At 45.9% G+C, this 26,553-nt stretch overlaps 1 protein-coding gene and 1 non-coding gene across 11 annotated transcripts in view; both read right to left on the minus strand.

Annotated features, from left to right (window-relative positions):
- The window catches only part of SLIT2 (slit guidance ligand 2), a 482,157-nt gene that overhangs the window by 31,987 nt on the left and 423,617 nt on the right, over positions 1-26,553 (minus strand). For 6 of the 10 annotated variants that reach the window (XM_060246233.1, XM_060246232.1, XM_060246227.1 and 3 more), the window contains 5 exons: positions 23,611-23,682; positions 19,575-19,738; positions 16,253-16,285; positions 5,839-5,963; positions 4,640-4,737 (listed from right to left, as the gene is read on the minus strand). In XM_060246233.1, the coding sequence (XP_060102216.1) occupies positions 4,640-4,737; positions 5,839-5,963; positions 16,253-16,285; positions 19,575-19,738; positions 23,611-23,682 (492 nt within the window). The remainder of the gene's footprint in view (positions 1-4,639; positions 4,738-5,838; positions 5,964-16,252; positions 16,286-19,574; positions 19,739-23,610; positions 23,683-26,553) is intronic. The other 4 variants (XM_060246235.1, XM_060246234.1, XM_060246236.1 and 1 more) reach the window with 1 other exon arrangement.
- TRNAT-UGU (transfer RNA threonine (anticodon UGU)) lies at positions 5,632-5,696 on the minus strand. The gene has a single exon. It is a non-coding gene; the product is annotated as a tRNA-Thr (tRNA).

Raw genomic sequence — 26,553 nt, forward strand, 5'->3', positions numbered from 1 at the left:
TCTACAATAAAAGCCCTGAGATTTAGCATTCCTGAGAGCTTCCCTGTGTGAAACACGATGCTAACGTTAGAGGGTTGGACGCTGTCAGACAAAATAACCTTAACAACACAACCAAATGGCGAGCTCTGACAGAACCAATCAACAGGGTGACCCCGATGCCCTACCTATACCGCTTAACAAACAATGAATATAGGAGAACGTTTACTCTTATGAGATGGGACATCCTCCCTTCAGCGGTGGTGGAGGGGAGATACAAAAAAGTGCCATTCCAAGAACGATTATGTCCCTGCTGCAATGATGGTATTGAATCTTTCGTCCATCTCATAGTAGACTGTGAGACTTATAATGATTATTGCAAAGTACTTCCATTTTCCACGGCCATACCTTTTACCAGTAGTCAAAAACTGCAACTCCTTAAGAATCTTCTTGACAATAAGAACCCTGAGATTACATACAAATTAGCAAAATTCAGCCGAATTTTGCCACAGGAATAAGGAGAACTCTAATCATTCAGTCATGAATTGCCGATCTGTTTGCTGTAACTGCCGCATTCTGTTATATTTGTAGTTTCACAACAGCATTTTATGCCTTTTTATTTACAATTTTATGCTCATTCAGTTTTAATTTTGTATGATTTTGCTGTTTTAAATGCTGGCTTAGGCTGTGAATAAACGAAATGACAATGTCCGGGGGTGTGGCCTAATATGCAAACGACTTCCTGCTGGGTTTTTTTTTCTTTAAACAAAAAAAAAAACCCTATGCATAACAATGGGGACATCAGGGGGTGCAGCCTAATATTCAAATGAGTTCCTGCCCAGCTTTTTCTACAATAAAAGCCCTGAGATTTAGCATTCCTGAGAGCGTCCCTGTGTGAAACAATGCTAATGTCAGGGGTGCAGCCTAATATGCAAATGACTTCCTGCTGAGTTTTTTTCTACAATAAAAGCCCTGCCTCGTCCGCTTTGATCTGCGACTCATCTTGGTGGCCTCTGACCTAGTTCTGGCCGAACTGGTAAACCTACACCATGTCCATTCCATTTAAGAAGAAGAAGACGACGATGAGATTGGATTTATATTCCGCCCTCCACTCAAGAGTCTCCGAATGGCTCACCATCTCTTTTATCTTCCTCCCTCACAACAAACACCCTGCGAAAAGGGTGGGGCTGAGGGAGCTCTTCCAGAAGCTGCCCTTTCAAGGACAAGCTCTGTGATAACTATGGCTGACCCAAGGCCATTTCAGCAGGTGCAAGTGGAGGAGTGGGGAATCAAACCCGGTTCTCCCAGATAAGAGTCCACACACTTCACCACTACACCACACTGGCTCTCTGCTGCTGGTCACTCAGTCAGATGTAGGACTTTTAAAGGAGAGTGGCAGAGCGGGGCTGATGGGTGCACAAACGATCATGAGGAAAGCAAGGGCAGCTCCACTGTCAATGGGGTGGATATGCCTGGGGCAGTGATGCTCTGTATTCTTGGTGCTTGGGGGGGGGGGCACAGTGGGAGGGCTTCTAGTGTCCTGAACCCACTGATAGACCTCCTGATGGTGCTTGGGGTTTTTTTGGCCACTGTGTGACACAGAGCGTTGGACTGGATGGGCCATTGGCCCGATCCGACTTGGCTTCTCTTATGTTGATACTATATCCTACCATTCTACTGAACATTTTATTTCAAGTTTAAACCCCAGCTTTTGGCTCAAGTTTGAAGCCTTCCTCCAGTCTAAGGAGTCTTCCTCCAAATTAACTGGCTTTTTCACTGGAAGATGGCTGGATCCAACCCAGCACCAGCCTCTTTCTTAAAAGATGCTTTGTGGAAGCTTCAGACAAGCAGATGCCGTTGGGGAGAAGTGGGGATTCGGAAGCAGACCCTGACACCCCCAGAAGGTTTTCTCTCTCTCTCAATTCTCCAAGCTAGACATTTTCATTGCCTATTTATGGCTCTTTACAACATCTGTGTAGCTTTCAATTCCACAATCCTGGGACTGGACTATCATGCACACGTATTGTTAAGAACACAAGAAGAGTCCTACTGGATCAGACCAATAGTCCATCTAGTCCAGCATCCTATCTCACAGAGTGGCCAACCAGTTCCTCTGGAGAGTGAACAACAGGGCAGATAGGCTGAGGCCTTCATAAGGACATAAGAAGAGCCCTACTGGATCAGACCAATAGTCCATCTAGTCCAACATCCTATCTCACAGAGTGGCCAACCAGTTCCTCTGGAGAGTGAACAACAGGGCAGATAGGCTGAGGCCTTCATAAGGACATAAGAAGAACCCTACTGGATCAGACCAATAGTCCATCTAGTCCAGCATCCTATCTCACAGAGTGGCCAACCAGTTCCTCTGGAGAGTGAACAACAGGGCAGATAGGCTGAGGCCTTCATAAGGACATAAGAAGAACCCTACTGGATCAGACCAATAGTCCATCTAGTTCAGCATCCTATCTCACAGAGTGGCCAACCAGTTCCTCTGGAGAGTGAACAACAGGGCAGATAGGCTGAGGCCTTCATAAGGACATAAGAAGAACCCTACTGGATCAGACCAATAGTCCATCTAGTCCAGCATCCTATCTCACAGAGTGGCCAACCAGTTCCTCTGGAGAGTGAACAACAGGGCAGATAGGCTGAGGCCTTCATAAGGACATAAGAAGAACCCTAGTGGATCAGACCAATAGTCCATCTAGTCCAGCATCCTATCTCACAGAGTGGCCAACCAGTTCCTCTGGAGAGTGAACAACAGGGCAGATAGGCTGAGGCCTTCATAAGGACATAAGAAGAGCCCTACTGGATCAGACCAATAGTCCATCTAGTCCAGCATCCTATCTCACAGAGTGGCCAACCAGTTCTTCTGGAGGCACAACAACAGGGCACAGAGGCTGAGGCCTTCCCCTGATGTTGCCTTCTGACACTGGTTGACTCCCTCAGAATACAGAGGTTCCTTTCATCACCATGGCTAGTACCCACTGACAGACCTATCCTCTGTGAGGACAGGCTCTCCCGATTTAGAGGAAGTCTCCTTAGATTAGTAGCAGGCTTCAAACTTGAACCAAAAGGTGAGGTATTAAAATAATAATTTAAAAAAACCCACTGCTCAGTGGAGCGGTTCTGAGTTTTTAAATACATGCCTGCTTATGTCTGTCCATCTATAGAAGAAATGTATGCCAATGGTATTACATGCATATGTGGATGAAAAAAGCTGGAATCTTACGGCTATAAGATTTTAGTTATTTTAGGGCAGAGATTAATTTTCCTTTTGCATAATTCTTGGGCCAGTAGGGGTGCTAAATGCATTTATAATGAACAATACGACAATGTGGATTTCAGTGCGTCCATATAACACCGTCCTGCACATATCCTACCAAAACAATGTGTTCTTGAGCATTTAGTTCCCTTGATAACTGCGATTAGAACACTGACTAGCCTTGCGATTAATATGTATCAGATTAATTTCGCACAGGAAACATTCCAACCTTTGCCCCCAAATTCAGATGTAGAAGAATAAGGATAATTTCTTAACGAACAGGAGGACTCAAGAACATCTCTAACAAGCGTGAGGAGCGGATCAGCATGCTTATTTGAAATTATTACATCCATTTATTAAAAGAACTCTGTTTCATAATTCATGAAGTACATCTGGGGTAATTGTGCGGTGTGATTAAATAACTCTAGATTAAAAATGCTCACAGCATGTTTATCCACTGGTGTGCCGGCTTGGCAACGATTCATTATTTTTTCCCCCCTTTTTTTGCTGGGATTTACGTCTGATCATTTACGGGCTGTCTGTTGATATAATGCACAAAACAACAGCTGAGTGCTGGGACTTTTCAGCGGGGATCTGGCAAGCTATTAATTAGCATAATGGAGTCAACACCATGTCGTCGTGCCCTGTTATGCCTTGATGAATAACAGTGTATTTAAAAAGAGGCAACTTTTTCAGAGCACACTAAGCTGATTGATGTTAGCTAAAGTTTCCTGAATGCTACAAGAAACCTTAAAGGAGCCGACACTTTGACTACCACCGTGGTTATGAAGAAGAAGAACATATCGGATTTATAGCCTGCCCTCTACTCCGAATTCCAGAGTGTCGGAGTGGCTCACAATCTCCTTTATTTTCCTCCCCTACAACAGACACCCTGTGAGGTGGGCGGGGCTGAGAGGCCTCTCACAGCAGCTGCCCTTTCAAGGACAACTTCTGCCAGAGCTATGGCTGGCCCAAGGCCATTCCAGCAGGTGCGAGTGGAGGAGTGGGGAATTATTTATTGTTTTCACTGTTTAATTTTAATGTGGTGTTTTAACTTTGATCTGTAGGCTTTTACTGTCATTTTATATGTCGTGATCCGCCTTGAGCCAGTTCACGGGAAAGGGCGGAATATAAGCCTACTGAATAAAATAAAATAAATAAATATCTCCCAGATAAGAGTCCACATACTTAACCACTACACCAAACTGGCTCTCTTGTGAGTGTCCATATTCCTCTCTTCATCGCTTTGACAGATCCAAGTTACATCTTTTCTGATTGCAGGAACATCTATTCCACCCCCTCGTTTAACCTGGGTTTAACCCAACCCAGGTTAAACAAGCCTTTCCAAGGAAGTAAGGTTTTCCTTTCTGTGTTTCCAGATTTCTTTTTTAAAAAACCTACCAAAATCCATCTTTTTCACCTTCTTTTAAGTGGCAAGTCCCCCCATGTTTACAAGGGCTGCTGATACAGGCATGAATCGGAACGTCGCAGTCCTGGCCCTAAGAATAAGAAAAGCAAAGTTACGAGACCATGTGGAAGCAAGGGAAACGCAGCGCTGGGCATGCAAGGAATCTCAGGTTCAGTCGCTGAACATATATGAACATATGAAAGCTGCCTTACGCTGAATTAGACCTTCGGTTCATCAAAGTGAGTACTGTCTACTCAGAATGGCAGCAGCTCTCCAGGGTCACAAGTTGAGGTTTTTCACACCTACTTGTCTGGACCCTTTTCAGTTGAAGATATTGGGGATTGAACCTGGGACCTTTTGCTTACCAAGCAGATGCTCTACCACTGAGCCACCATCCCTCCCCAGACCATATGAACATATGAAGCTGCCTTATACTGAATCAAACCCTTGGTCCATCAAAGTCACTATTGTCTACTCAGACTGGCAGCGGCTCTCCAGGGTCTCAAGCTGAGGTTTTTCACACCTACTTGTCTGGACCCTTTTCAGTTGAAGATATTGGGGATTGAACCTGGGACCTTTTGCTTACCAAGCAGATGCTCTACCATTGAGCCACCGTCCCTCCCCTAACATATGAATATATGAAGCTGCCTTATACTGAATTAGACCTTTGGTCCATCAAAGTCAGTATTGTCTTCTCAGACTGGCAGCGGCTCTCCAGGGTCTCAAGCGGAGGTTTTTCACACCTATTTGCCTGGACCCTTTTTTGGAGATGCTGGGGATTGAACCTGGGACCTTCTGCTTCCCAAGCAGATGCTCTACCACTGAGCCACCGTCCCTCCCCAGGCCATATGAACATATGAAGCTGCCTTATACTGAATCAAACCCTTGGTCCATCAAAGTCACTATTGTCTACACAGACTGGCAGCGGCTCTCCAGGGTCTCAAGCTGAGGTTTTTCACACCTATTTGCCAGGACCCTTTTCAGTTGGAGATGCCAGGGATTGAACCTGGGACCTTCTGCTTACAAAGCAGATGCTCTACCACTGAGCCCGTCCCTCCCCATTTCCGGCTCTAACCCTAACCATTTCCAGCTCTAAAGGATCTCAGATAATGGCAGGGAAAAGCCCTTCTCTGCCCAAGCACTGCCAGGCTGAATACCTATTTGCTGGCTCTGGTTCATATGCTGTCCGTACCTTGAAACCGTAGGGGCAGGTGCATCTGTAGAAGTCCACAGGGTCATTGTTACATGTCCCATCGTTTTTGCATGGATTTGATAAGCAGGGGCTACATTTGGCGAGGATGTTGACATCTACTGGACCTTCAAAGAAACACAAAATCCATAGTCATAAAAGCTGCTTCTGTTTTGTTTTTCTTCATGGCGCTTTAAGGTTCCATCAGATGCTGCGCAGCTCGTTGTCAACGGAAGGTGAAGAAGACGGCTAAAACTTGTCGTCATCGATCGGCATGGAATGAAGAAGGCACCTAGACCCCAGAGCTGTTCATGACTGTCGCAGAGCATGACTCCTTGCTGATGAACGGAAAAGCGAGGGCCTGGGCTCGTCTAGCACAGCAAACCCGAATCCTTACATTACTATGCCAGTTGCCATCCCAGAACATCAGCTTACTAGAAACATTAGTTGTCTGTTTGTGTAGGGCAGGGGAGTCAAACATGTGGCCCAGGGGCCAAATCAGGCCCCAGGACTCCTATCAGGTCCCCGAGGAACTGGCTGTCATCTGCTTCCTTCTCCCTCTCTCTTGCTTCCTTCTGCATCACAGCTGGCTTTGCAAGGCTTGCTTAATCACACAGGAGCTACAGAGCAAAACCTTTATTTTCTCCATTAGCTGAGGCTCCTCTCTTGGGAAAGAAGGGGAGAGAGGCAGAGCTTGCTTTGCTAGGCTCTCTCAATTGCAGTGCTACTGAGCCAAGCATCTTTTCCTTCTATTGGCTGAGGCTCCTCTCCCTCATGGTCCCCTGGGGAAGGAAGGAAAGAGGCAGAGCTTCCTATGCCCGGTTTTCAGGATCCCATGGGAGAAATCACCTTTAAGACCAATGAGTGCTATAGTTTTAAGTATGTTTTAAGGGGTTTTTTTTTTTAAAAAAATCTGTAATTATGTTTGTCTGTGTCCTTTATAAAGTTTTTATCGCTGCTACCTGATCTTAAATATGACTCAGCCCGACAAGGTCTCATTTCTGTTAAATTCAGCCCCCATAACAAAATGAGTTTGACACCCCTGGTGTAGGGAGTGCCCAGACAGCTGGGTCCACGGCCATTGAAATTGTCTTAAGGAAGCAAAATTGGCAAGCCCTCCAAAATTCATTCATTACCGTCCAATTCTGTGCCATGCGACAGCTTCGCCTAATGCCCTGAAGGCGCATTTATTTGAGTTCGCTTTAAACATTCGTGAGCTTGCTTTTCTCTAGGCAACTGGGACCCAACTGAATCCCACCCCCCCACACACATTCCAACTCGGTAGAGTTTCCCACATTCAGGGAAAGTAGATGCTACTTGAACAAAGAAGTGTCGCCTCAGTGTTAACAGAGTGGAGCTACTTCTGCATAAGAGGAACTTTCCATCCACTGAGAGCTTAAACGTTAATAGGCTATTTTATTTGTTATTTTTATTTTAGTAAATTTCTATTCCGCCCATTCCCCGTAGGGCTCAGGGCAGAGGACAACATATGATAAAACAATAAAATGCAATAAAAAACATTTTATAAACAGACAACTCAACAGCACTCAGATTACCGTGACATCACATATTGCCCAGCCTAGCCATCTCACATCATGATATCTCATAGGGATGGCAGTTTTTATTCCAATTCCCAGCACAGATGAGAGTGCTGACTGGTTATAGTTAAATGATGTTCTTTTTTGGATTATTTTATTCTATAACCCAGTGGCCCCCAACCTTTTTGGCACCACGGATCCGTTTTGTGGAGGACAATATTTCCACAGACCGGTGGGGGTGTTAGGGTTTTTGCTGTCCCAGGCTGCCCCCACGATCACACCCCATCCCTGCCCCCCCCTGGGGATCTTTAAATGAGGAGTAGGTGAAGGTCTCTGCCTCACTCCGTGGCCCAGTTGCTAACAGGCCACTGACCGGGACCGATCCGCAGCCGGGGGGGGGGGGACCCCGCTATAGCCAGTGTTCCCTCTAAGCTGAGTTAGCGTGAGCTAGCTTACAGATTTTTAGCCTCTAGCTCACACATTTTTGTCTTAGCTCAGGAAGGATGAACCCAGAGCGCAATGATTCATGCAGCAGCTCACAACTTTAATACCAGTAGCACAAGACAAGGTTGTCCCCTATCACCTCTTTTATTTATTCTATCACTGGAAATCCTTAACAATGTTATAAGAAAGAACAATAAAATTAGAGGTCCTAAGATAAAAGGAGAGGAATTTAAACTTTTAGCATACGCGGACGACATGGTGTTGATTCTCCAAAATCCTTTAGATTCAGTCGAGGAGGTTTTAAAGGAGTTAGATGAATATGGAGAGGTTGCGGGGTTAAAGGTAAATAAACAAAAATCAAAAATTTTGACTAAAAATTTGTCCCCACAAGAGAATTATGACCTGGAAAGGAAAACGGAGTATAAAATGGAAAAAAAAGTAAGATATCTGGGTGTAGAAATAACAAATAAATGTAGTTCTATATATGAAAACAACTTCGTTCCTATGTTAAAAGAGACAGAGTCAGTTTTAAAAAAATGGGCCAACCTAAAATTATCTTTTATGGGAAGGGCGGCTCTAATTAAAATGAGCATACTTCCTAAAGTCTTGTTTCTCCTACAAATGATCAATTTCGCAGTAAAGAAACCTTTCTTCAATAAATTAAATCAACAGATAAGATTCTTCATCTGGCAAGGAAAGAAACCGAGGGTCAGATGGAAGATCTTAACTGACACTAAGGAAAACGGAGGCTTAGGCCTCCCTGACCTTGAGATCTATCATATGGCATGTACGGCCTTATGGTTAAAAGATTGGATAACATTACAAGATAATCGCTTATTGGCTTTGGAAGGGTTCGATCTCCAGGCAGGCTGGCACGCTAACCTCTGGTACATAGAAAAGAGCCAAAAGTACTTTAGAAGCCACTTGATCAGAAAGTCCCTCTATGAGGTCTGGCTGAAAATCAAGAGAAATGTATACGGTAATATTACACCCAGATGGGTCTCCCCAGAAGAGGCCTCAGTACAACCCCATTTACGGAACAAGACGAAGGTTATCAGATATATAGATCTGCTTGATGGAAAGAATAATTTGAGGAAGAAGGAGGATTTAGAAGGTCTGGGGATAAAATTGGACTGGTGGACAATGGCGCAAATAACAACCAAGTACAATAAAGATAAACTGCTTGGGTTCACCAAGGAAGATTTTAATTTTGATAGAATACTAGCTATAGGACAAGATAAAGTAATAAAAAAAGTGTACAATTATATGCTACAAATGAAACTCCAGGATGAATTGGTTAAGGTATCTATGATAAAATGGGCAAAAGATCTTAACAAAAATATAACTTTAGAACAATGGGACTTATTTTGGAAGATCAATTACAAAATTCTCAAACCGACTAATTATAGGGAAAATGTTTTTAAGCTCTTCCACAGATGGCATATTACGCCCTCCCAACTCAATAAAATTAACCCATCAATCTCGCAGAAGTGTTGGAAGTGTGGCACAAAAAACGGTTCGTTCTTCCACCTATGGTGGTCATGCAAAATAGTGAAAAGATACTGGGTAGGAGTGCATAAAATGCTATCCGAGATAACAAAGACAAATATACAACTTAAAGCAGAACTAATATGACTCTCCTTTGTTAGAAACGAGATCCCACGGGATGATGAATACATAGTAGTTTATATCTTGACGGCGGCTAGAATTCTGTTTGCCAAATGCTGGAAACAAAAGAGTCCTCCTCAGCAAGATGAATTAGTTTCGAAAATACTACAGGTAGCCGAATTAGATGTCTTAACTAACTTAAATAGAGGAATGTCAAAATGCGAAGCTTTAGAAAAATGGAAAAAATTTTATGATTGGTGGGAAAAAAAAAAAAATGAAAACGAATGATGTAAGGTCCGTTGCTATGTAAATATTCATATTCTGATATTTGACCTACCTAAATAGGAGATGTTAACTAAGATTGGAGAAAATCCACAATCACCCCCTTCGGATATGAATTTAGACTGTGTAAACTGGGAAATGATGTTTAAAATTAGGTTCATTGTTTATTTTTATGTTCCACATGTGTTTCAATAAAAATGGAAAAAAAAAAAAAATACCAGTAGCTCACAAAGTAGTATTTTTGCTCACAAGACTCTGCAGTTTAGAGAGAACATTGGCTTTAACCCCTTCACCAAGTAATGTCCAAAACCAGAGGAATCCAGTTTTGGACATTGCATGGTGAAGGGTTATAGAATGTAATGAAATATTTCACGCAGAATATATAATTCACACAGAATATATAATTTATTCATTGAGGATTATTTTCATTATTTAATTATAAACAAATTTATAGCACTATTTCTAAAAGTATTATACACAGTCATTTTTTTGTTTTGTTTTGTATCATTGCCTATATGTGCTGTGCGGCCTTTGTAATTGTTCATTAGCTTATCTGACAAAAATGTCTGTCTGGAATTTTCTGCCGGATGAACATATCAACACAAAAAAACCCCCCCTCAGTCTTGAAAAGGACTGTACAATGTGCCTCCCCCCGCCCCCTGGCCAGACAGATCTGTAAAAACTCCATGAAAAAAAATACGGGGTTAATTGATAATACCTTTAAAATTGTAAGCTCGTGAACAAAACTGATTTCTTCTAATGATTCACAGAGATTTTAATACAATTCCTCGGGGTCCAACACATCTTCTCTGATTAAATATTTTTCAGAAACTAGATAGCATAAAACTGAATCAATTTTGGGCACCACCAGGGGATTTTTTGGCAGAAAAAGCCCAGCAAGTGCTCATTTGCATATTAGGCCACACCCCATTGTTTCACATAGGGGTTTTTTGTAGAGAAAGCCTAGCAAAAATTCATTTAAATATTAGGCCACACCCCCTGACACCAAGCCAGCTGGAACTGCGTTCCTGCTCAAAAAAAGCCCGGGGCACCACAATTTAAGAAGAAGGCAGATAAGCTAGAATGTGTCCAGAGGAGGACAACGAAGATGGTGAAGAGGTCTGGGGATCAAGTCCTATGAGGAAAGGCTGAAGGAGTTGGGTATGTTTAGCCTGGAGAGGAGACAACTGAGAGGTGATATGATCGCCATCTTCAAGTACTTGAAGGGCTGTCATCTAGAGGATAGTGTGGAGTTATTTCCTATTGCCCCAGGACAGGGGTGGCCAAACTGTGACTCATGAGCCACATGCAGCTCTTCCAGTGCAGATCGCAAGGATGTGTGCACGGGAGGGGAGAGATATTTATGAATTTCCTGCATTGTGTAGGGGTTCCAGACAGTTCTGGAATTCGCTTCCAATTCTATGAATATATGTGCATGGGGGATATAATGTATTTTTTACTTTGTAGGTGTTAACGGTTCTCAAAGTGAAAAGCGGGGGGTGGCCCTTGGAGTGGTGGTGCAAGGACTTGCTTGGTATTAAGATGAGAATGGGCTGAGGCAGTGAACAGAAAGAAAAAGCTTGCACATTTTCTTCTCTCAATTGGCACATTTAACTATCAGCGTATTGTTTGTGCCTAATCAGAAATGTTATTATTAGCGACAATCAAAAGACAAAACAAAAGCAAATTTGCAATTGCCCGTGACTATTTTTTCATCAAGTATCTTCTGTGCAGGCATACAAGGGGACTCTGCATCAGCAGGCTTGCCTTTGGATAGGTCTTTATAGCTAAAAGCCTTCAGGGGGCGCTGCACACCAGAGCCAGAAGCTCGTTCCTGCCCAGGAACCAGGTTGGATTGGATCTGCTGAGCCACAGATCTGGGAGGTGGATCTGAACATGTTGAATTGGAAGACAAAGAACCAGGAGCTTTCCCTGGGGCTGACATGGGCAAGGGGGCTTTCCCCCACAATTCTGCCTTAAGTTTTGATGTCCTATTCTCCTGAGCTTTAGGGGTAAAGCGTTGGCAGACCTTACATGTAGAGACACTATGCCCTTCACCCAAACAGAACAGACAGAAGTCATATTTGTCCCTTTGGGTCATCTTATTTATTTATTTATGATTTATATCCCGCCCTTCCCACCAAGTGGCTCACATTGGGAGCATTTCTTCACCTCACATTGGGAGCATTTCTTGAAAAGGGCTTTCAGAGCGGCGGAAAGGCATCGGAATCCAATGTAATATCAACGAATCTGGAATAAATCCTCTCAGCTGCAGCTGGGGACTCTGAAAAGCATGACTTCCTCCTTCAGTGGCAAAAGAGGAACTGAGGGTAGGGGGTGCTACTGCACAGGAGCACGTGGTCCCTGAATAGGAACAAGCTTCTGGCTCTGGCACCCCCTGGAGGCTTTTAGCTGTAAAGACTTATCTGATGGCCAAGCTTGCTCATGCACGGTCCCCATATGGGACTGCACAGAAGATCAATGATGGACAATAGTCACAGAGGAAAAGCATGAGCATCTTATTGTAAATTTCTTTATCAGTATTAGTGAAAGTTTTGTGCCATTTTTTTGTGCATCTAACTTTGGTACTTTTGTCGTATACCGATGAATAAAAAATATTGGTGAATAAAGACGAGATGTGTCAAAATGGCATACATATGCAATGCTGGATCATAAATAACATCAGCATGGAGAGCAGGACTGAGTTTAGCATTCCATTGGAGAAAGGCGTACAAAACAAAACCACGACCTATTTAAACAAAGAAGCACAAGCCAACAGAGAGAATTCTTATTTCACAGGAATCGTGTTTGCTATTCCGGAGATAAATTAATGTTCTATGGTTTTATCTTTAACATCAGGTGGCAAACTTTTCATACACAGAGCACAAAGTAAGCAATCCACAACCCATAGAGCTGTACTGTATCCACAAAATCATATGCAAGATTGTTATGTGGGGGGAAAAAAATCAAGCGCAAGCCATCTCACAAGGACTGAGCCTCCATACGTAAACGGGCACACACTGCCCCAAATATGGTCTTCTGGGTGAAGATCAAGGGTGGAATTCTAGCAGGAGCTCCTTTGCATATTAGACCACATGCCCCTGATGTAGCCAATCCTCCAAGAGCTTAGAAGGCTCTTTTTTGTAAGTTCTTGGACGATTGGCTATATCAGGGGCGTGTGGTCTAATATGCAAAGGAGCTCCTGCTAGAATTCCACCCCTGGTGAAGATCAAAAGTATATTTGCTTTATGAGCCAAATGTGGCTGATTATGAAAAGCAACTTCTTGCCATCTTTAGCATTTCCTTTTAATGTCAGACATTAAGCCAATACCAGGTGTGCACGAGGATAAGGGGAAAACAGGGGAGTTGGGTCTTTGCTCTCATAATCTTGCCTCCAAAGAAATTCTGACAAGACCAAAGAGACAAAAAGAAAATGGAAGGGAAGGGATTTGATACAGACAGAAATGGGTAAGGGGAAATATGGGTATAATGGGAAGCATAAACTGGGTGAGAATGCAACTGTCCATGATAGAAACATCAGATTTTAAGGAGTTTAAGGGGGGGGAGGAAGATGACTGTCTTCTTGTCACTCTAAAAATACTGAAGGCAAGGACTGAAATTAACTACAACAAAGACATGAAGATGAGAATGAAACAAAGTGGGGAAAGAGAAAAAGAGGAGATTGTATTTATAACCCCGTCCAGCACTCATAGTCTCAGAGCAGCTCACAATCTCCTTTCCCTTCCCCTCCCCACAACAGACACCCTGTGAGGTAGGTGGGGCTGAAAGAGCTCCTTTGAGAACTGCTCTCGAGAGAACAGCTCTGAAAGAACTTGTGACTGACTCAAGGCCACCCAAAAGGAACATAAGAGAAGCCATGTTGGATCAGGCCAATGGCCCATCCAGTCCAACACTCTGTCACATAAGAACATAAGAGAAGCCATGTTGGATCAGGCCAATGGCCCATCCTGTCCAACACTCTGTGTCACATAAGAACATGAGAGAAGCCATGTTGGATCAGGCCAATGGCCCATCCCGTCCAACACTCTGTGTCACATAAGAACATAAGAGAAGCCATGTTGGATCAGGCCAATGGCCCATCCAGTCCAACACTCTGTGTCACACAGTGGCTAATATCTAATCCCTTCTTGAAGCTGAGGGGGAAAGAAACTAAACCAACCCAGCGAAAAGAGTCACATCAACAGGTGCATGTGGAGGAGAGGGGATTCCAACCTGGCTCTCCCAGATTAGAGTGCATGCTCCTAACCACTACACCAAACTAGAAGAAGAGGAGAAAGCACAAGAGAGAAAGCTTTGGGGCAGTGTTGGGGGAAGATTTAAGGGTAGGGATTAAGAGCTTGAAGCTGAGGTAGAAAAAAAAAACAGTCAAAAAGAAATAGGTAAGATAAGAGGAGAAAATGAGAAATATTATCAAAGACAAGACACCAGCTGAAAAGTTTTAAGAGGGCCTTTAAAGGAAAAGGTAATTGACAATGCTGGAAAGAACCATGGGGTGGATGGAATGAAAGATTGCTTAGAAGGCGACTGAGAAAAACACTGCAGGACCAGCTAGCGTTGGTGGCTTTCTGAGTTCCTGACTTGCCCAGTCTTCCTAAACAGGATATCTCTTTCAGATAGCACCCCAGATGGGACCCAAACCCACAGCCCCTGGCTTAGGAATTCAGGCAGTGGGTCTTGTGGAAAGGGGGGGGGGGAATAGATATGCACTTATGAAGCTTCTGACAGGAAGGTTCCCAAAACAGTATCACCTCACACTAGAGGTAGAATCAGGGCTTATTTTGTAGCAGGAACTCCTTTGCGCATTAGGCCACAACCCTCCGATATTGCCAATCCTCCTGAAGACCCTGTAAGCTCTTGGAGGATTGGCTGCATCAGAGGCGTGTGGCCCAATATGCAAAGGAGTTCCTGCTACAAAACAAAAGCCCTGGTCGTATGGGATTTTGACGTTTCAATGGGAAACTGCTGTGTGTACTGCACCTTTTAGCATCACAAAATGCTACCAACAGACCAAGGCTGTCAAGGACAGGAAATTTGGAAAGTCATTAATTCCTAAAAGTAAAAGTAGTCCCCTGTGCAAGCACCAATCACTTCCGACTCTGGGGTGACGTTGCATCACCATGTTTCCACGGCAGACTTTTTACGGGGTGGTTTGCCATTGCCTTCCCCAGTCATCTACCCTTTCCCCCCAGCAAGCTGGGGACTCATTTTACCGACCTCGGAAGGATGGAAGGCTGAGTCAACCTGGAGTTGGCTACCTGAACCCAGCTTCCGCTGAGATTGAACTCAGCTCGTGAGCAAAGAGTTCGGACTGCAGTACTGCAGCTTTACCACTCTGCACCACGGGGCTCTTCATTAATTCCTAGGGTCCCCATAAGTTTGGAGTGACTTGATGGCTAGAGTCGTGGAAGACCAATGGAAGACCAGTGTGAGAAAAGAAGGGAATTGGGGAAAGGAGGTAAGAAACCAAACAACCAGAAAGTCCACATTTATAAAAACAGCATCTACAATATAAAGGAACTGGAAAGGAAAGTTGTAATACAGATATCAAAACAAACAGGGTTACTGAAGAACAGTTGCCAGTGGCCTGGAGAAAAATATCCTGTCCTTTTCACAGAGTCTTAACTGGATATTATTCACCAGGTGATGTTATTTGCCTCCATGCCATGAAAACCTTCAGTTCCCCATTTCTGCACATTAAGTTGTTTTTCTCCAGGCCTGTTGGCAACTCTACTGAATGAAGAATACAGCCAGGTGGCAGCAGATGTCATTTCACAGAGCAATTAACGCACAGCTTTAAGAAGAAGAAGAAGAAGAAGAAGAATTGCAGATTTATACCCCGCCCTTCTCTCTGAATCAGAGACTCAGAGCAGCTTACAATCTCCTTTATCTTTTTCCCCCACAACAGACACCCTGTGAGGTGGGTGGGGCTGAGGCTCTCTCAGCAGCTGCCCTTTCAAGGACAACCTCTGCCAGAGCTATGGCTGACCCAAGGCCATTCCAGCAGGTGCAAGTGGAGGAGTGGGGAATCAAACCCGGTTCTCCCAGATAAGAGTCCAGGCACTTAACCGCTACACCAAACTGGCACGAAGAAGAAGAGAGTCTCAGAGCGGTGACAATCTCCTTTACCTTCCCTCCCACCCCCAATAGACACCCTGTGAAGTGGGTGGGGCTGAGAGAGCTCATACAGCAGCTGCCCTTTCAAGGACAGCTCTGTGAGAGCTATGGCTGACCCAAGGCCATTCCAGCAGGTGCAAGTGGAGGAGTGGGGAATCAAGCCCGGTTCTCCCAGATAAGAGTCCACGCACTTAACCACTACAGCAAACTGGTTTAAAAGAACAACAGTTCGTTTAATGTTTCAGAGTGAGGGTAAGACTCGTTCACAAAAACCATCCAAGCAAAAGGGAAGGACCAAAAGATACATGCGTGTACGATGGGGAAAAATTTGCTTGAATAACATGTAAGGTAGGTCAGAAGGTCTTGCCTTAAAGCGGGACATCCAGTTAAGGGGCACTTCACAAGCTTACCTGGCACAAGAAAACCACAAGGCCCTGGAACCTCTTGAAGCAGGGTATAGAGTTGGAAATGCCAAAAGCAAAAAGCGAAATCCTGTTAGATGAGACGCTTCGAAAGAAATCCTGTGCATGGAATTGGGGTGAATATTCTAGGGGGGGGGGATTAGCCATGGACTTATGCATTGCCGTAGCCAGGTTTGGTGGGGTGCACAGCAGGGTTTGTTGTTTTTTTGGGGGGGCACTCAGTTTGGTGGCCCTGGGCTCTCGGCACTGTAAGCGGTTTTGATTTCCACAAGCGAACCCCCCTTTGCCTGGACAGTCACAGCAGCTCTGGTCCCCCCACCCCTTTCTTATGTGCCCCTCTCTCTGAGAGACAGAGACCTCCTGACTCTCCCCCCCCCTTTGCTCTGCTAGGGAGACCAAATGGGGGGGGTGTTAAGGAAGGGGAGAGAAAAAAGCAACAAGACCAGCAGCAATGCTACTGCTTGTTCAGAGCGGCGGTGAGCACAGGGGACAGACTGAGGGCCCTCCAATGGAGAGGCCATACAGTTGGAAGGGGGGGGAGGTGAAAGGATGGGCCTGGCCCCTCCAAGGCACCAACGTAGCTACGGGCCTGGACTTGTGCTCTTCTCCCTGCAATATTTCTACTGAAACATTCAGGTATCATTTTATAAATCAGAGCATCCCTTGATATTCTGCCTTAAACGCATTTAAATTCAGTTATCGATTCCTAAAACCGGCAAAAATAATGTTATTTAAACTGTCACAGGGTATGAGCCAAGGATGTCCTAACTCTAAATTATGGTTTGTCACTGCATTAAAGCCACTGACTATTGTAATTATTATTATTATATTATTAATCAGGCAAACAAAGGCAGTGAAAGGAGTTGTAGTGGGAAATTTACACCTTCAGTTGGTTTTGTGATGATGGCACCACCGTATTCCTAATGGATAATAAGGAACTCAAGCAGAGAATTGGTTACAATAATTAAAAAACATAGAGATAGGCTCACGTTCACGCCCACGTTAGACGCACTTGATAGTACAAGTTCATTCTTAAATTTGAGTTTATATACGATACCAATGCAAAGCCAGGTGAACCTCAACATTCAACACAATGGCAAGAAATGTATCCTGCTAGATTCAAACTGTTAAAAACACAAAGTCTCTCAAATGTCTCCATCATGAACCTCTTTGCAGATTTATCATATGATCAACCAAAAGCAATAAATGATAGCAAAATGCTCCACTATCTGCAGGGGGATATCAGGAAAATGCATGGTAAGAGAATGTCCAGGCATCTTTTTCTTAGGGCTGCCAATCCCTAGGTGGGGACAGGGGATCCCCCGGTTTGGAGGCCCTCCCCCCCACTTCAGGGTCGTCAGAAAGCGGGGGGAGGGGAGGGAAATGTCTGCTGGGAACTCTGTTATTCCCTACGGAGTTTTATTCCCATAAAAAATCATGGAGAATTGATCTGCGGGTATCTGGGGCTCTGGGGGGGGGCTGTTTTTTGGGGTAGAGGCACCAACTTTATAGTATAGCATCTAGTGCCTCTTCCCAAAATACACCCCCAAGTTTCAAAAAGATTGGACCAGGGGGTCCAATTCTATGAGCCCCAAAAGAAGGTGCCCCTATCTTTCACTATTTCCTATGGAAGGAAGGCATTGAAAAGGTGTGTCGTCCCTTTAAATGTTATCGCCAGAACTCCCTTTGGAGTTCAGTTATGCTTGTCACAGCTTGATCTTGGTTCCACCCCTAATATCTCCTGGCTCCACCCCCAAAGTCTCCTGACTCCATGCCTGAAGTCCCCAGATATTTCTTGAATTGGACTACTTTTTCTAGCAGGATCTCCCCTGCACATTAGCCCACACCCCCCTGATGCAGCCAATCATCTGGAGCTTACAGTAGGCCCTTTACTAAGAGCCCTGTAAGCTCTTTGAGGATTGGTTACATTAGGGGGCGTAGCCTAATCAAGGCCGGTGTTAGGCTTTCCGGGGCCCTAGGCAAATCACCCACCTTGAAACTTTCACATTTTTCATTTACTGATTTTTAATTTTCATTTTTTTCCTAAAAAAATGTGATGCTATAAAAAAAATGGTGAGAAGAAGTGCTTGCTGGCCATGTCAGGAAGGAGGGTGGCAGGATAGGGTGAGGCGGGAGACCAAGTCACACATTGGGGAGATTGGCTTGGCTTTGTTGAGGGCAGCTTGGTGATGGGAGAGGACAAGGGGACAGTGGTCAGGAGCTGGAGTCATGCGTCAGGAAGGGGGTGCCCAGCCCAGTGGTACCCCCTAGGGCAGGTGGCGCTCTAGGCAACTACCTACTTTGCCTACTCCCACGCACCAGCCCTGGGCCTAATATGCAGAGGAGCTCCTGCTAGAAAAAGAGCCCTGAGAATGTCAATTGCTATTTGTGGAAATGGCCGTAACTGGAGAACGAAGAGAGCTGTCAAAGCCCCCAAAGACACCCATTCCAATAAGCAGGGACTTTTGCACATGGTTTGCTTTGTAAAAGGAAGAGGGAATAAAATACCACCGAATGAGAGTTTGGAAGAGTTAATCTCCTGGCATCTCAACGGTGACGCACTCTGCTTTCTAGAAGAAATGTTTAAGTACACAAAAGCCACACGACCCGCTGGTTTATTTCATCGATGCAAATAAATAAAGTATTCATACAACAGGTATGAGGAAGATTGCTTGGGGAACTGTGATTGAAAACAGACTTTCTCTGCTTATAGAGGATGCAGCATCCTTTAGCACTAGAGTTTCCAGGTCTAGGCTGGGAAATAATTGGATATTTTGGGGGTAGGACCCGAGGAAGCCAGGGTTTGGGGAGGGAGGGACTTCAAAGTATGACCATTTTCTCCAGGTAATCCGATCTCTGTTGCTTGGAGACCAGTAGTAATCTTGGGAGATCTTCAGTTACCACCTGGAGACTGGTAACCCTATCAGCACAGATCCTTGGCTATTATGAAAACTTCGGGAGAGATGTCTCTGCTTTGCTGATAAGCAACTCTTTGCCAAGTACACATAGCCAAGCCAACTACTTTTCCCAGGGGTGGAATTCTAGCAGGAGCTCCTTTGCATATTAGGCCACACACCCCTGATGTAGCCAATCCTCCAAGAGCTTACAGGGCTCCTTTTTGCAAGCTCTTGGAGGATTGGCTACATCAGGGGTGTGTGGCCTAATATGCAAAGGAGCTCCTGCTAGAATTCCACCCCTGACTTTTCTCCTTCGGCACTGTTGCTTGATAAACTATCACCACTAATTTGGGATCGCTGAGGGAACACAAGAACAGGAGGATTAAAAAGAAAAACAACAAAACCAGCTGTACCTTGACAAGTAAATTTTTTGGATGGGGTGGTAAGAAGTAGCTTGTCGGCCATTTCCCCGGGACCAGCGCATCGGGCTATCCCTGGTTCCTTGTACTCGGATTTTACCCAGTCGGACAACCACTGCATGTGGCAGTCACAGTGCAGCGGATTCGCTCCGATGGCACTGCAGACCATAAAAAGAAAAAACAACCAGTAAGCATTTCACAGGCACACCCTTGGAGCTTTATTTAAACAACAGCAGAAAACACTCCAAAGCTAAGCCTAAATTAATTTTAAAAGGAATAGGGGTCACTGGTTCAATGCCGGCTTCTAGGAATACTCTGCTGTCCATTTGATATAGTTCTTAACTTGAAAGGGTGGGACTACACAACTGGGACCTGTTTACCTCTAGGACTGCCCAGAGAGCACTACGATCAAGTTCACAAAATCTCTTGATGATCCCGAGGTCAAAAGATGTCCAGCTGTCCACCACCAGAGTGAGAGCCTTTTCGGTGGCAGCCCCTACCCTCTGGAATGCTCTCCTTGAAAATATCAGGGCCCCGAGGGACTTGCCACAATTCCGCAGGGATTGTAAAATGGAACTGTTTAAACAGGCTTTTAACATCTAGTGGAGGCGACCGGTACCTCACAGCTCCGCAGCACTGATAGCCTACCCCAACCCAAACAGAAATGTAATGCGCTAAACAACATCTAATAACATCATAGTAAAGAGCGATAATCAAGAACTAATAACAACGCCATCTAGGGATTAGAACTGTATACATTTTGAGATGCTTTAAGGATTTTATTGCGATTTTATTGTAATGATTTAATTCTATGTTATTTTAATGGCTGTTAGCCACCCTGAGCTCATTAGGGAAGGGCGGGATATAAGTGTAATAAAATATAAATAAATAAATTTAAAAAGTGAGCCCCATGGTGCAGAGTAGTAAGCTGCAGTACTGCAGTCCAAGCTCTGCTCATGACCTGAGTTCGATCCCGGCAGAAGCTGGGTTCAGGTAGCCAGCTCCAGGTTGACTCAGCCTTCCATCCTTCCGAGGTGGGCAAAATGAGTACCCAGCTTGCTGGGGGTAAAGTGCAGATGACTGGGGAAGGCAATGGCAAAAAACCCTGTAAAATGTCTGCCAGGAAAACGTCGTGATGTGACGTCACCCCATAGATTGGTAATGACTCGGTGCTTGGGCAGGGGACTACCTTGACCTTTCTGCACAATTGAAAAACAATGTGGAGTTCCCAGACCAACCTAGCTATATATTAAGAAAGCGAGTTTCATTATTTCACTGGCAAAAGTATGGCTAAATTCTAGGACTGCTAGATGACATTGCGTTCTACAGATATACAGGAAAATGCATCTGAAGTAGTGAGTAATAAAGAGAAAATAGGAGGTAAAAACCCAGCATTCCTTTATGGGGAAAAAGAAAAGAAAGCACCTAGAACCTTTCTATGCAAGTGAATCACTGCTGAATGGTTTTAATGTTTTAAATGTTGTACTCCGCCCTGAGGATAGGGCGGAATATAAATTAACTAAAATGAATAAATACGAACTGGACCTTCTTCCATCCATTAGTCAGTCTCTCCCCGCCCCATTTTTATGCCCGTTTCTCATGGGAAAAGGACTGATAAAGAATTTCTATCCTATCAAGAAAACTACGGAAGGAGGAGATCTGAGGAATGTGATGTCATCAGACAGAGACACCAAGTAGGAAGATCAAGGAACCTCCTCATCAGAGAAGAAGAGATTTCCCATGCTGGTTAAGATCTTGCTGCAAACTTCAGAAGAGGCTTAATGCAAGCTCATGACGGCGCGAGCTTTAAATTGCCATGAGCGAATGGGCAAATTATATTTAGATCACCACAGAAGCCCCTCTTCAGATTTTTCTACGAGCGAGCCCCTTCCACAAAGCATAAATGTACGAGGTCTGACAGCCTGTCTGAAGTGCCATTAAACCGTTTAGGTGGATTGTGGGAGACAAATTTCAGCTTACATTTATCACAAGCAGGGCCGGATTAACGATTAGGCAAAGTAGGCACTGGCCTATGGACCCCCATGCCTTTAGAGCCTTGGGCTGGCTCCCCAGTTTCCCCCCTGCTTGCAGCCCTCCCAGCCTGCACCCCCAGCCAGCAACTAAGCCGCTCTTTGCCCGACTTGCCTGGTGCGGCTGATGCTGACGTCATCGCCAAGTTTGTCTCTTCCCCACAGCTTTGTCAAAGGTTTTTGAGAAGGTGCCTGCAGCGGGGGCCGCAGTCGGCGGGGCGGGTGCTCCAACTCTGAGGTAATTCGCGAGGAGCCCCCGAGATTTTGACTGCCTAGGGGCCTCCGTAGGGTTTAATCCGGCACTGATCACAAGGCATTCTGTGCATGCCCAGATGTGATCTGCCCAGTTTGAACATTATCATAATGTAGGGTTAGGGACTCACAGATGGACGAAGGATGACAATTTGCTTTTTTTAAACGGCAGAAAATAGTTAAATGCTTACCAAGGATACATTTTTTTACGGGCGACGTTAAACAATCATTTAAACCGTGAGTCCCTCTAATTTATTCCTTGCGGCTGTAAATATCTTGGCTCACCTTAAAGCCTAAATGTAAGGAATTACATTCTCTGCAACAGAGATTACATCCTCGTAACACACGACCAGCAGCAGAAAACACACCGCTACACGGCCACAAGCTGGGGAGTCATAGTAGACCAGAGGTGGCCAAACTTGCTTAATGTAAGAGCTACATAGAATAAATGTCAGAAGTTTGAGAGCTGCAAGATATGAACATCAGAGGAAGGTAGTAGGGAGGTAGGTAGGTAGGAGGGAAGGAAGGAGAAGACTGCAGATGTATACCCCGCCCTTCTCTCTGAATCAGAGACTCAGAGCAGTTTACAATCGCCTATATCTTCTCCCCCCACAACAGGCACCCTGTGAGGTGGGTGGGACTGAGAGGGCTCTCACAGCAGCTGCCCGTTCGAGGACAACCTCTGCCAGAGCTATGGCTAACCCAAGGTCATTCCAGCAGCTGTAAGTGGAGGAGTGGGGAAACAAACCCGGTTCTCCCAGATAAGCATCCGTGCACTTAACCACTACGGACGGAAGGAAGGAAGGAAGGAAGGAAGGAAGGAAGGAAGGAAGGAAGGAAGGAAGGAAGGAAGGAAGGGAGAAGACTGCAGATTTATACCCCGCCCTTCTCTCTGAATCAGGGACTCAGAGCAGTTTACAATCTCCTATATCTTCTCCCCACACAACAAGCACCCTGTGAGGTGGGTGGGGCTGAGAGGGCTCTCCCAGCAGCTGCCCTTTCAAGGACAACCTCTGCAAGAGGCATGCCTAACCCAAGGCCATTCCAGCAGCTGTAAGTGGAGGAGTGGGGAATCAAACCCGGTTCTCCCAGATAAGCATCCGTGCACTTAACCACTACAGAACATATGAACATATGAAGCTGCCTTATACTGAATCAGACCTTTGGTCCATCAAAGTCAGTCTTGTCTTCTCAGACTGGCAGCGGCTCTCCAGGGTCTCAAGCTGAGGTTTTTCACACCTATTTGCCTGGACCCTTTTTTGGAGATGCCAGGGATTGAACCTGGGACCTTCTGCTTCCCAAGCAGATGCTCTACCACTGAGGAAGGAAGGAAGGAAGGAAGGAAGGAAGGAAGGAAGGAAGGAAGGAAGGAAGGAAGGAAGGAAGGAAGGAAGGAAGGTAGGTAGGTAGGTAGGTAGGTGGAGGGGAGGGAGGCAAGGAAGGAAGAGGCAGAAAGAAAAACTTCAACGTTAAATGGATTCTCCAAGCCATCAGTCGGCTTGGCTTGAAGAAGTGATTTAAAGAGAGATATGCCTTCTCCAAGCCGTCCAATGGGGCTGTGGGGGTTTTGAGAACCACACAATATATGCAAAAGAGTCATGTGTGGTTCCCGAGCCACAGTTTGGCCGCCCTTAGAGTAGACGCATCAGACAACTGTTTCCAGGGAGAACACAAATTTAAACAATCAGGATCTGGAGGTTAACTTCACAGTCAGAATATTAATGTATTGGTTTAGAAACGATACTCACAGATGGGATAGCGCTGAAAGATCATTGAAAGCGCCTTCGGGTACAACGGAAATATCATTGCCATGCAAAGACCTATGCAAACGAGAGGGAGGAGAAATGATTAACGGATGCAAATGAAGAAGAAGAAGAAGATATTGGATTTATATCCCGCCCTCCACTCCGAAGAGTCTCAGAGCGGCTCACAATCTCCTTTCCCTTCCACCCCCACAACAGTCACCCTGTGAGGTGGGTGGGGCTGGAGAGGGCTCTCACAGCTGCTGCCCTTTCAAGGACAACCTCTGCCAGAGCTATGGCTGACCCAAGGTCATTCCAGCAGGTGCAAGTGGAGGAGTGGGGAATCAAACCCGGTTCTCCCAGATAAGAGACCGCACACTTAACCACTACATCAAACTGGCTCTCCAGCAGATACCGAAGCACTGCTTTAATCAAATGCACCCTAGTTCCTTTGCAAAGGAGATTCAACAAGTTCAAAAACCTCCCAAGAATGTCTGGGCACCTAACAGTTCCATCCTAAGCAGAATTACACCTTTCTAAGCCCGCTGATTTTAATGAACTCTGATTAGGATGGCGCCAGGCCTCAGATTCAGCAGGAGCTCACAGGAGCACAGCTCCTGAACCTTTCTGAGGGTTCCCCCTCTTCCTCCCCACCTACCATGCCCATTGAATAGTAGGTGCAGCCACCCACCCACCAGGGGCTTTGCCACCCCCCTTCCCCAGCAGCCCTCATTAACCCCTGGAGAAGCCCACGTCACCCTTTCACCAATTCTTATGAGATTTTGAGCAGCGGGTGGCTTGCTGGTCTTTTGAGTGGGGGGGGGGAGCAGCCAGGAGAGCCCCAGGCGAGTGAGGCCTGCTTGGGCTGGCTGGATCTCTAGCCAGCAGGCCTCAATTGCCCAGGGCTCTCCTTTCTTGTATCAGGTTGCTTTTTGGCTCGGGGGCAGCATACGCTATTGAGCTCCGCCACCTATTTTTCTACAAAACGACCCCTGGATGGCACTATAAGTCTCTTCAATCTGGGCAGGTTGCAGACCTTACAGCCCCTAAATGGCCACCACTAGATGCACGAGCACCAAGCCCCTTCTGCAGTGCAATGCGTGCAAAGCGCCGTCAAGTTGCGACCAACTTGCAAATGAGAAGCAGAGGCAGTTTGCTGCTGCCTTCCTCTGCAGAGCCATCCTTGGTGGTTTCCATTCCAAATACCGACCCTGCTTATCCTCTGAGACCCAATGAAATTGGGCTACGCCAGGCCGCCTTCCCTCCCACCTCTTCCTCTCCAGCCACAATATTTAGTAAGGCTATGGAAAGACATCATCACGTCGGCTTGTGTGCTCATCTCAAATCTAAGGAAGTGGGGAGAACATGCACTCCATTGTTATCTCGTTGCAGGAGGGGAGGCAGCATGGTATAGCCCAGGGTGGCCAAACTGTGGCTCAGGAGCCACATGTGGCTCTTTCACACATATTGTGTGGTTTCAAAGCCCCCGCCGCCCTGCTGGCTGGCTTGGAAAGGCATTTCTGTCTTTAAATCACTCCAAGCTGGTGGCTTGGAGAATGCATTTCAAGTTAAAGCTGATTTCTTTCCACCTCTCCTCCCATCTATTTGCCTTCCTTCCTCCCTCCCTCCCTTCCCTTGTGGCTCTCAAACATCTGACATATATGGCCTAGGACCTGCCTACCTTAGGGACCGTCTCTCCCCACATGTTCCCCAGAGAGTACTGAGATCGGGCTCTCAAAATCTGCTTGCTATCCCCAGGCCAAAGGAGGCCCGTCTGAAATCCACCAGGGACAGGGCCTTTTCTGTAACGGCTCCTTCCTGGTGGAACCAGCTGCCGGAAGAGGTGAGGGCCCTGCGGGACCTTGTCCAGTTCCGCAAACCAAGGACAGCCTGGCAGACGTGGCAAACCAGCTCAGCTTCTCACCGGCCTTGAAAGCCCTTTGCTGGGATTGGTTGAGACTTGACAGCGCTTACGTACTCGGTGGCATTTGTCATTCTGTTTGCTACAGCAGGCAGGAGGAAAAGAAGAGAAAAGGGACTGCTGCGGTACAGAGGCAAGCACATTGTTCCTCACAGCATGTCCTCTTGCTGCTCTTTCCTTTTGTACTCTTTAGAAGCTCATTGGCTAAGAACAGACGGGCATTCTGGGGCGGCTTGGAGGCGTCCCAAATCGGGATGGCTCAAAAAGAGCCGTCCCGGAGCCTCCACACGCTCACCCGCATGCTGCCTGCATCCCGTCCATGAAGGAGCTGAGCGCCTCTGCACGGGAAGGCGACCCAGAAGCCGGATTCCTTTTTTTCCCTCGGGGGGCAGGCGCTGATGCGCATGAGCGCTCCAGCGCTCTGAACGGGTTCTTTAAAAAAATTATACCTACAACAGTCTCGTAAGGGAGATTTTTTTATTAGACCCTGCACTGACAGAATCTGCCGTTGCGGCCTTAACAGGATTGATTCATCCTTTCATGCTCGGCTGGGATACAGATTTTTTGTCCCACACCGCCAAGTCGCCTCACTTGCGCCCTTCCCCGTCCAGATGGTGGGGAGGCGACTGACGGCCAGCTCAAAAATTTGCTACTACTTTGGAAGTGGTAGGTTTTTGAGCTGGTCTCGGGCGCCTGGAGGATGGGGTGAGGACAGCCGGCAGATGTTGCCATCTGCGCTGATTTTTTGGGCCATCTCTGAGTCAGCCCAAAGTGCCAGTCTGTAATCAGCCACTGAGTCACAATCTTGAGCAGAAGACAGACATTACTTATCTCTTTTTCTGCAAGGGCTAAAAGGACTGTGACAAATTTCATGATTGCTAGAGTGATAAGAGCATAAGGACATAAGAGAAGTCATGTTGGGTCAGGCCAATGGCCCATCCAGTCCAACACTCTGTGTCACACAGTGGCCAAAAAACCCCAAGTGCCATCAGGAGGTCCATAAATGGGGCCAGGACACTGTTGCCCCT

Source organism: Heteronotia binoei, chromosome 9, assembly GCF_032191835.1.
Source record: "Heteronotia binoei isolate CCM8104 ecotype False Entrance Well chromosome 9, APGP_CSIRO_Hbin_v1, whole genome shotgun sequence".
Lineage (NCBI taxonomy): Eukaryota > Metazoa > Chordata > Lepidosauria > Squamata > Gekkonidae > Heteronotia > Heteronotia binoei.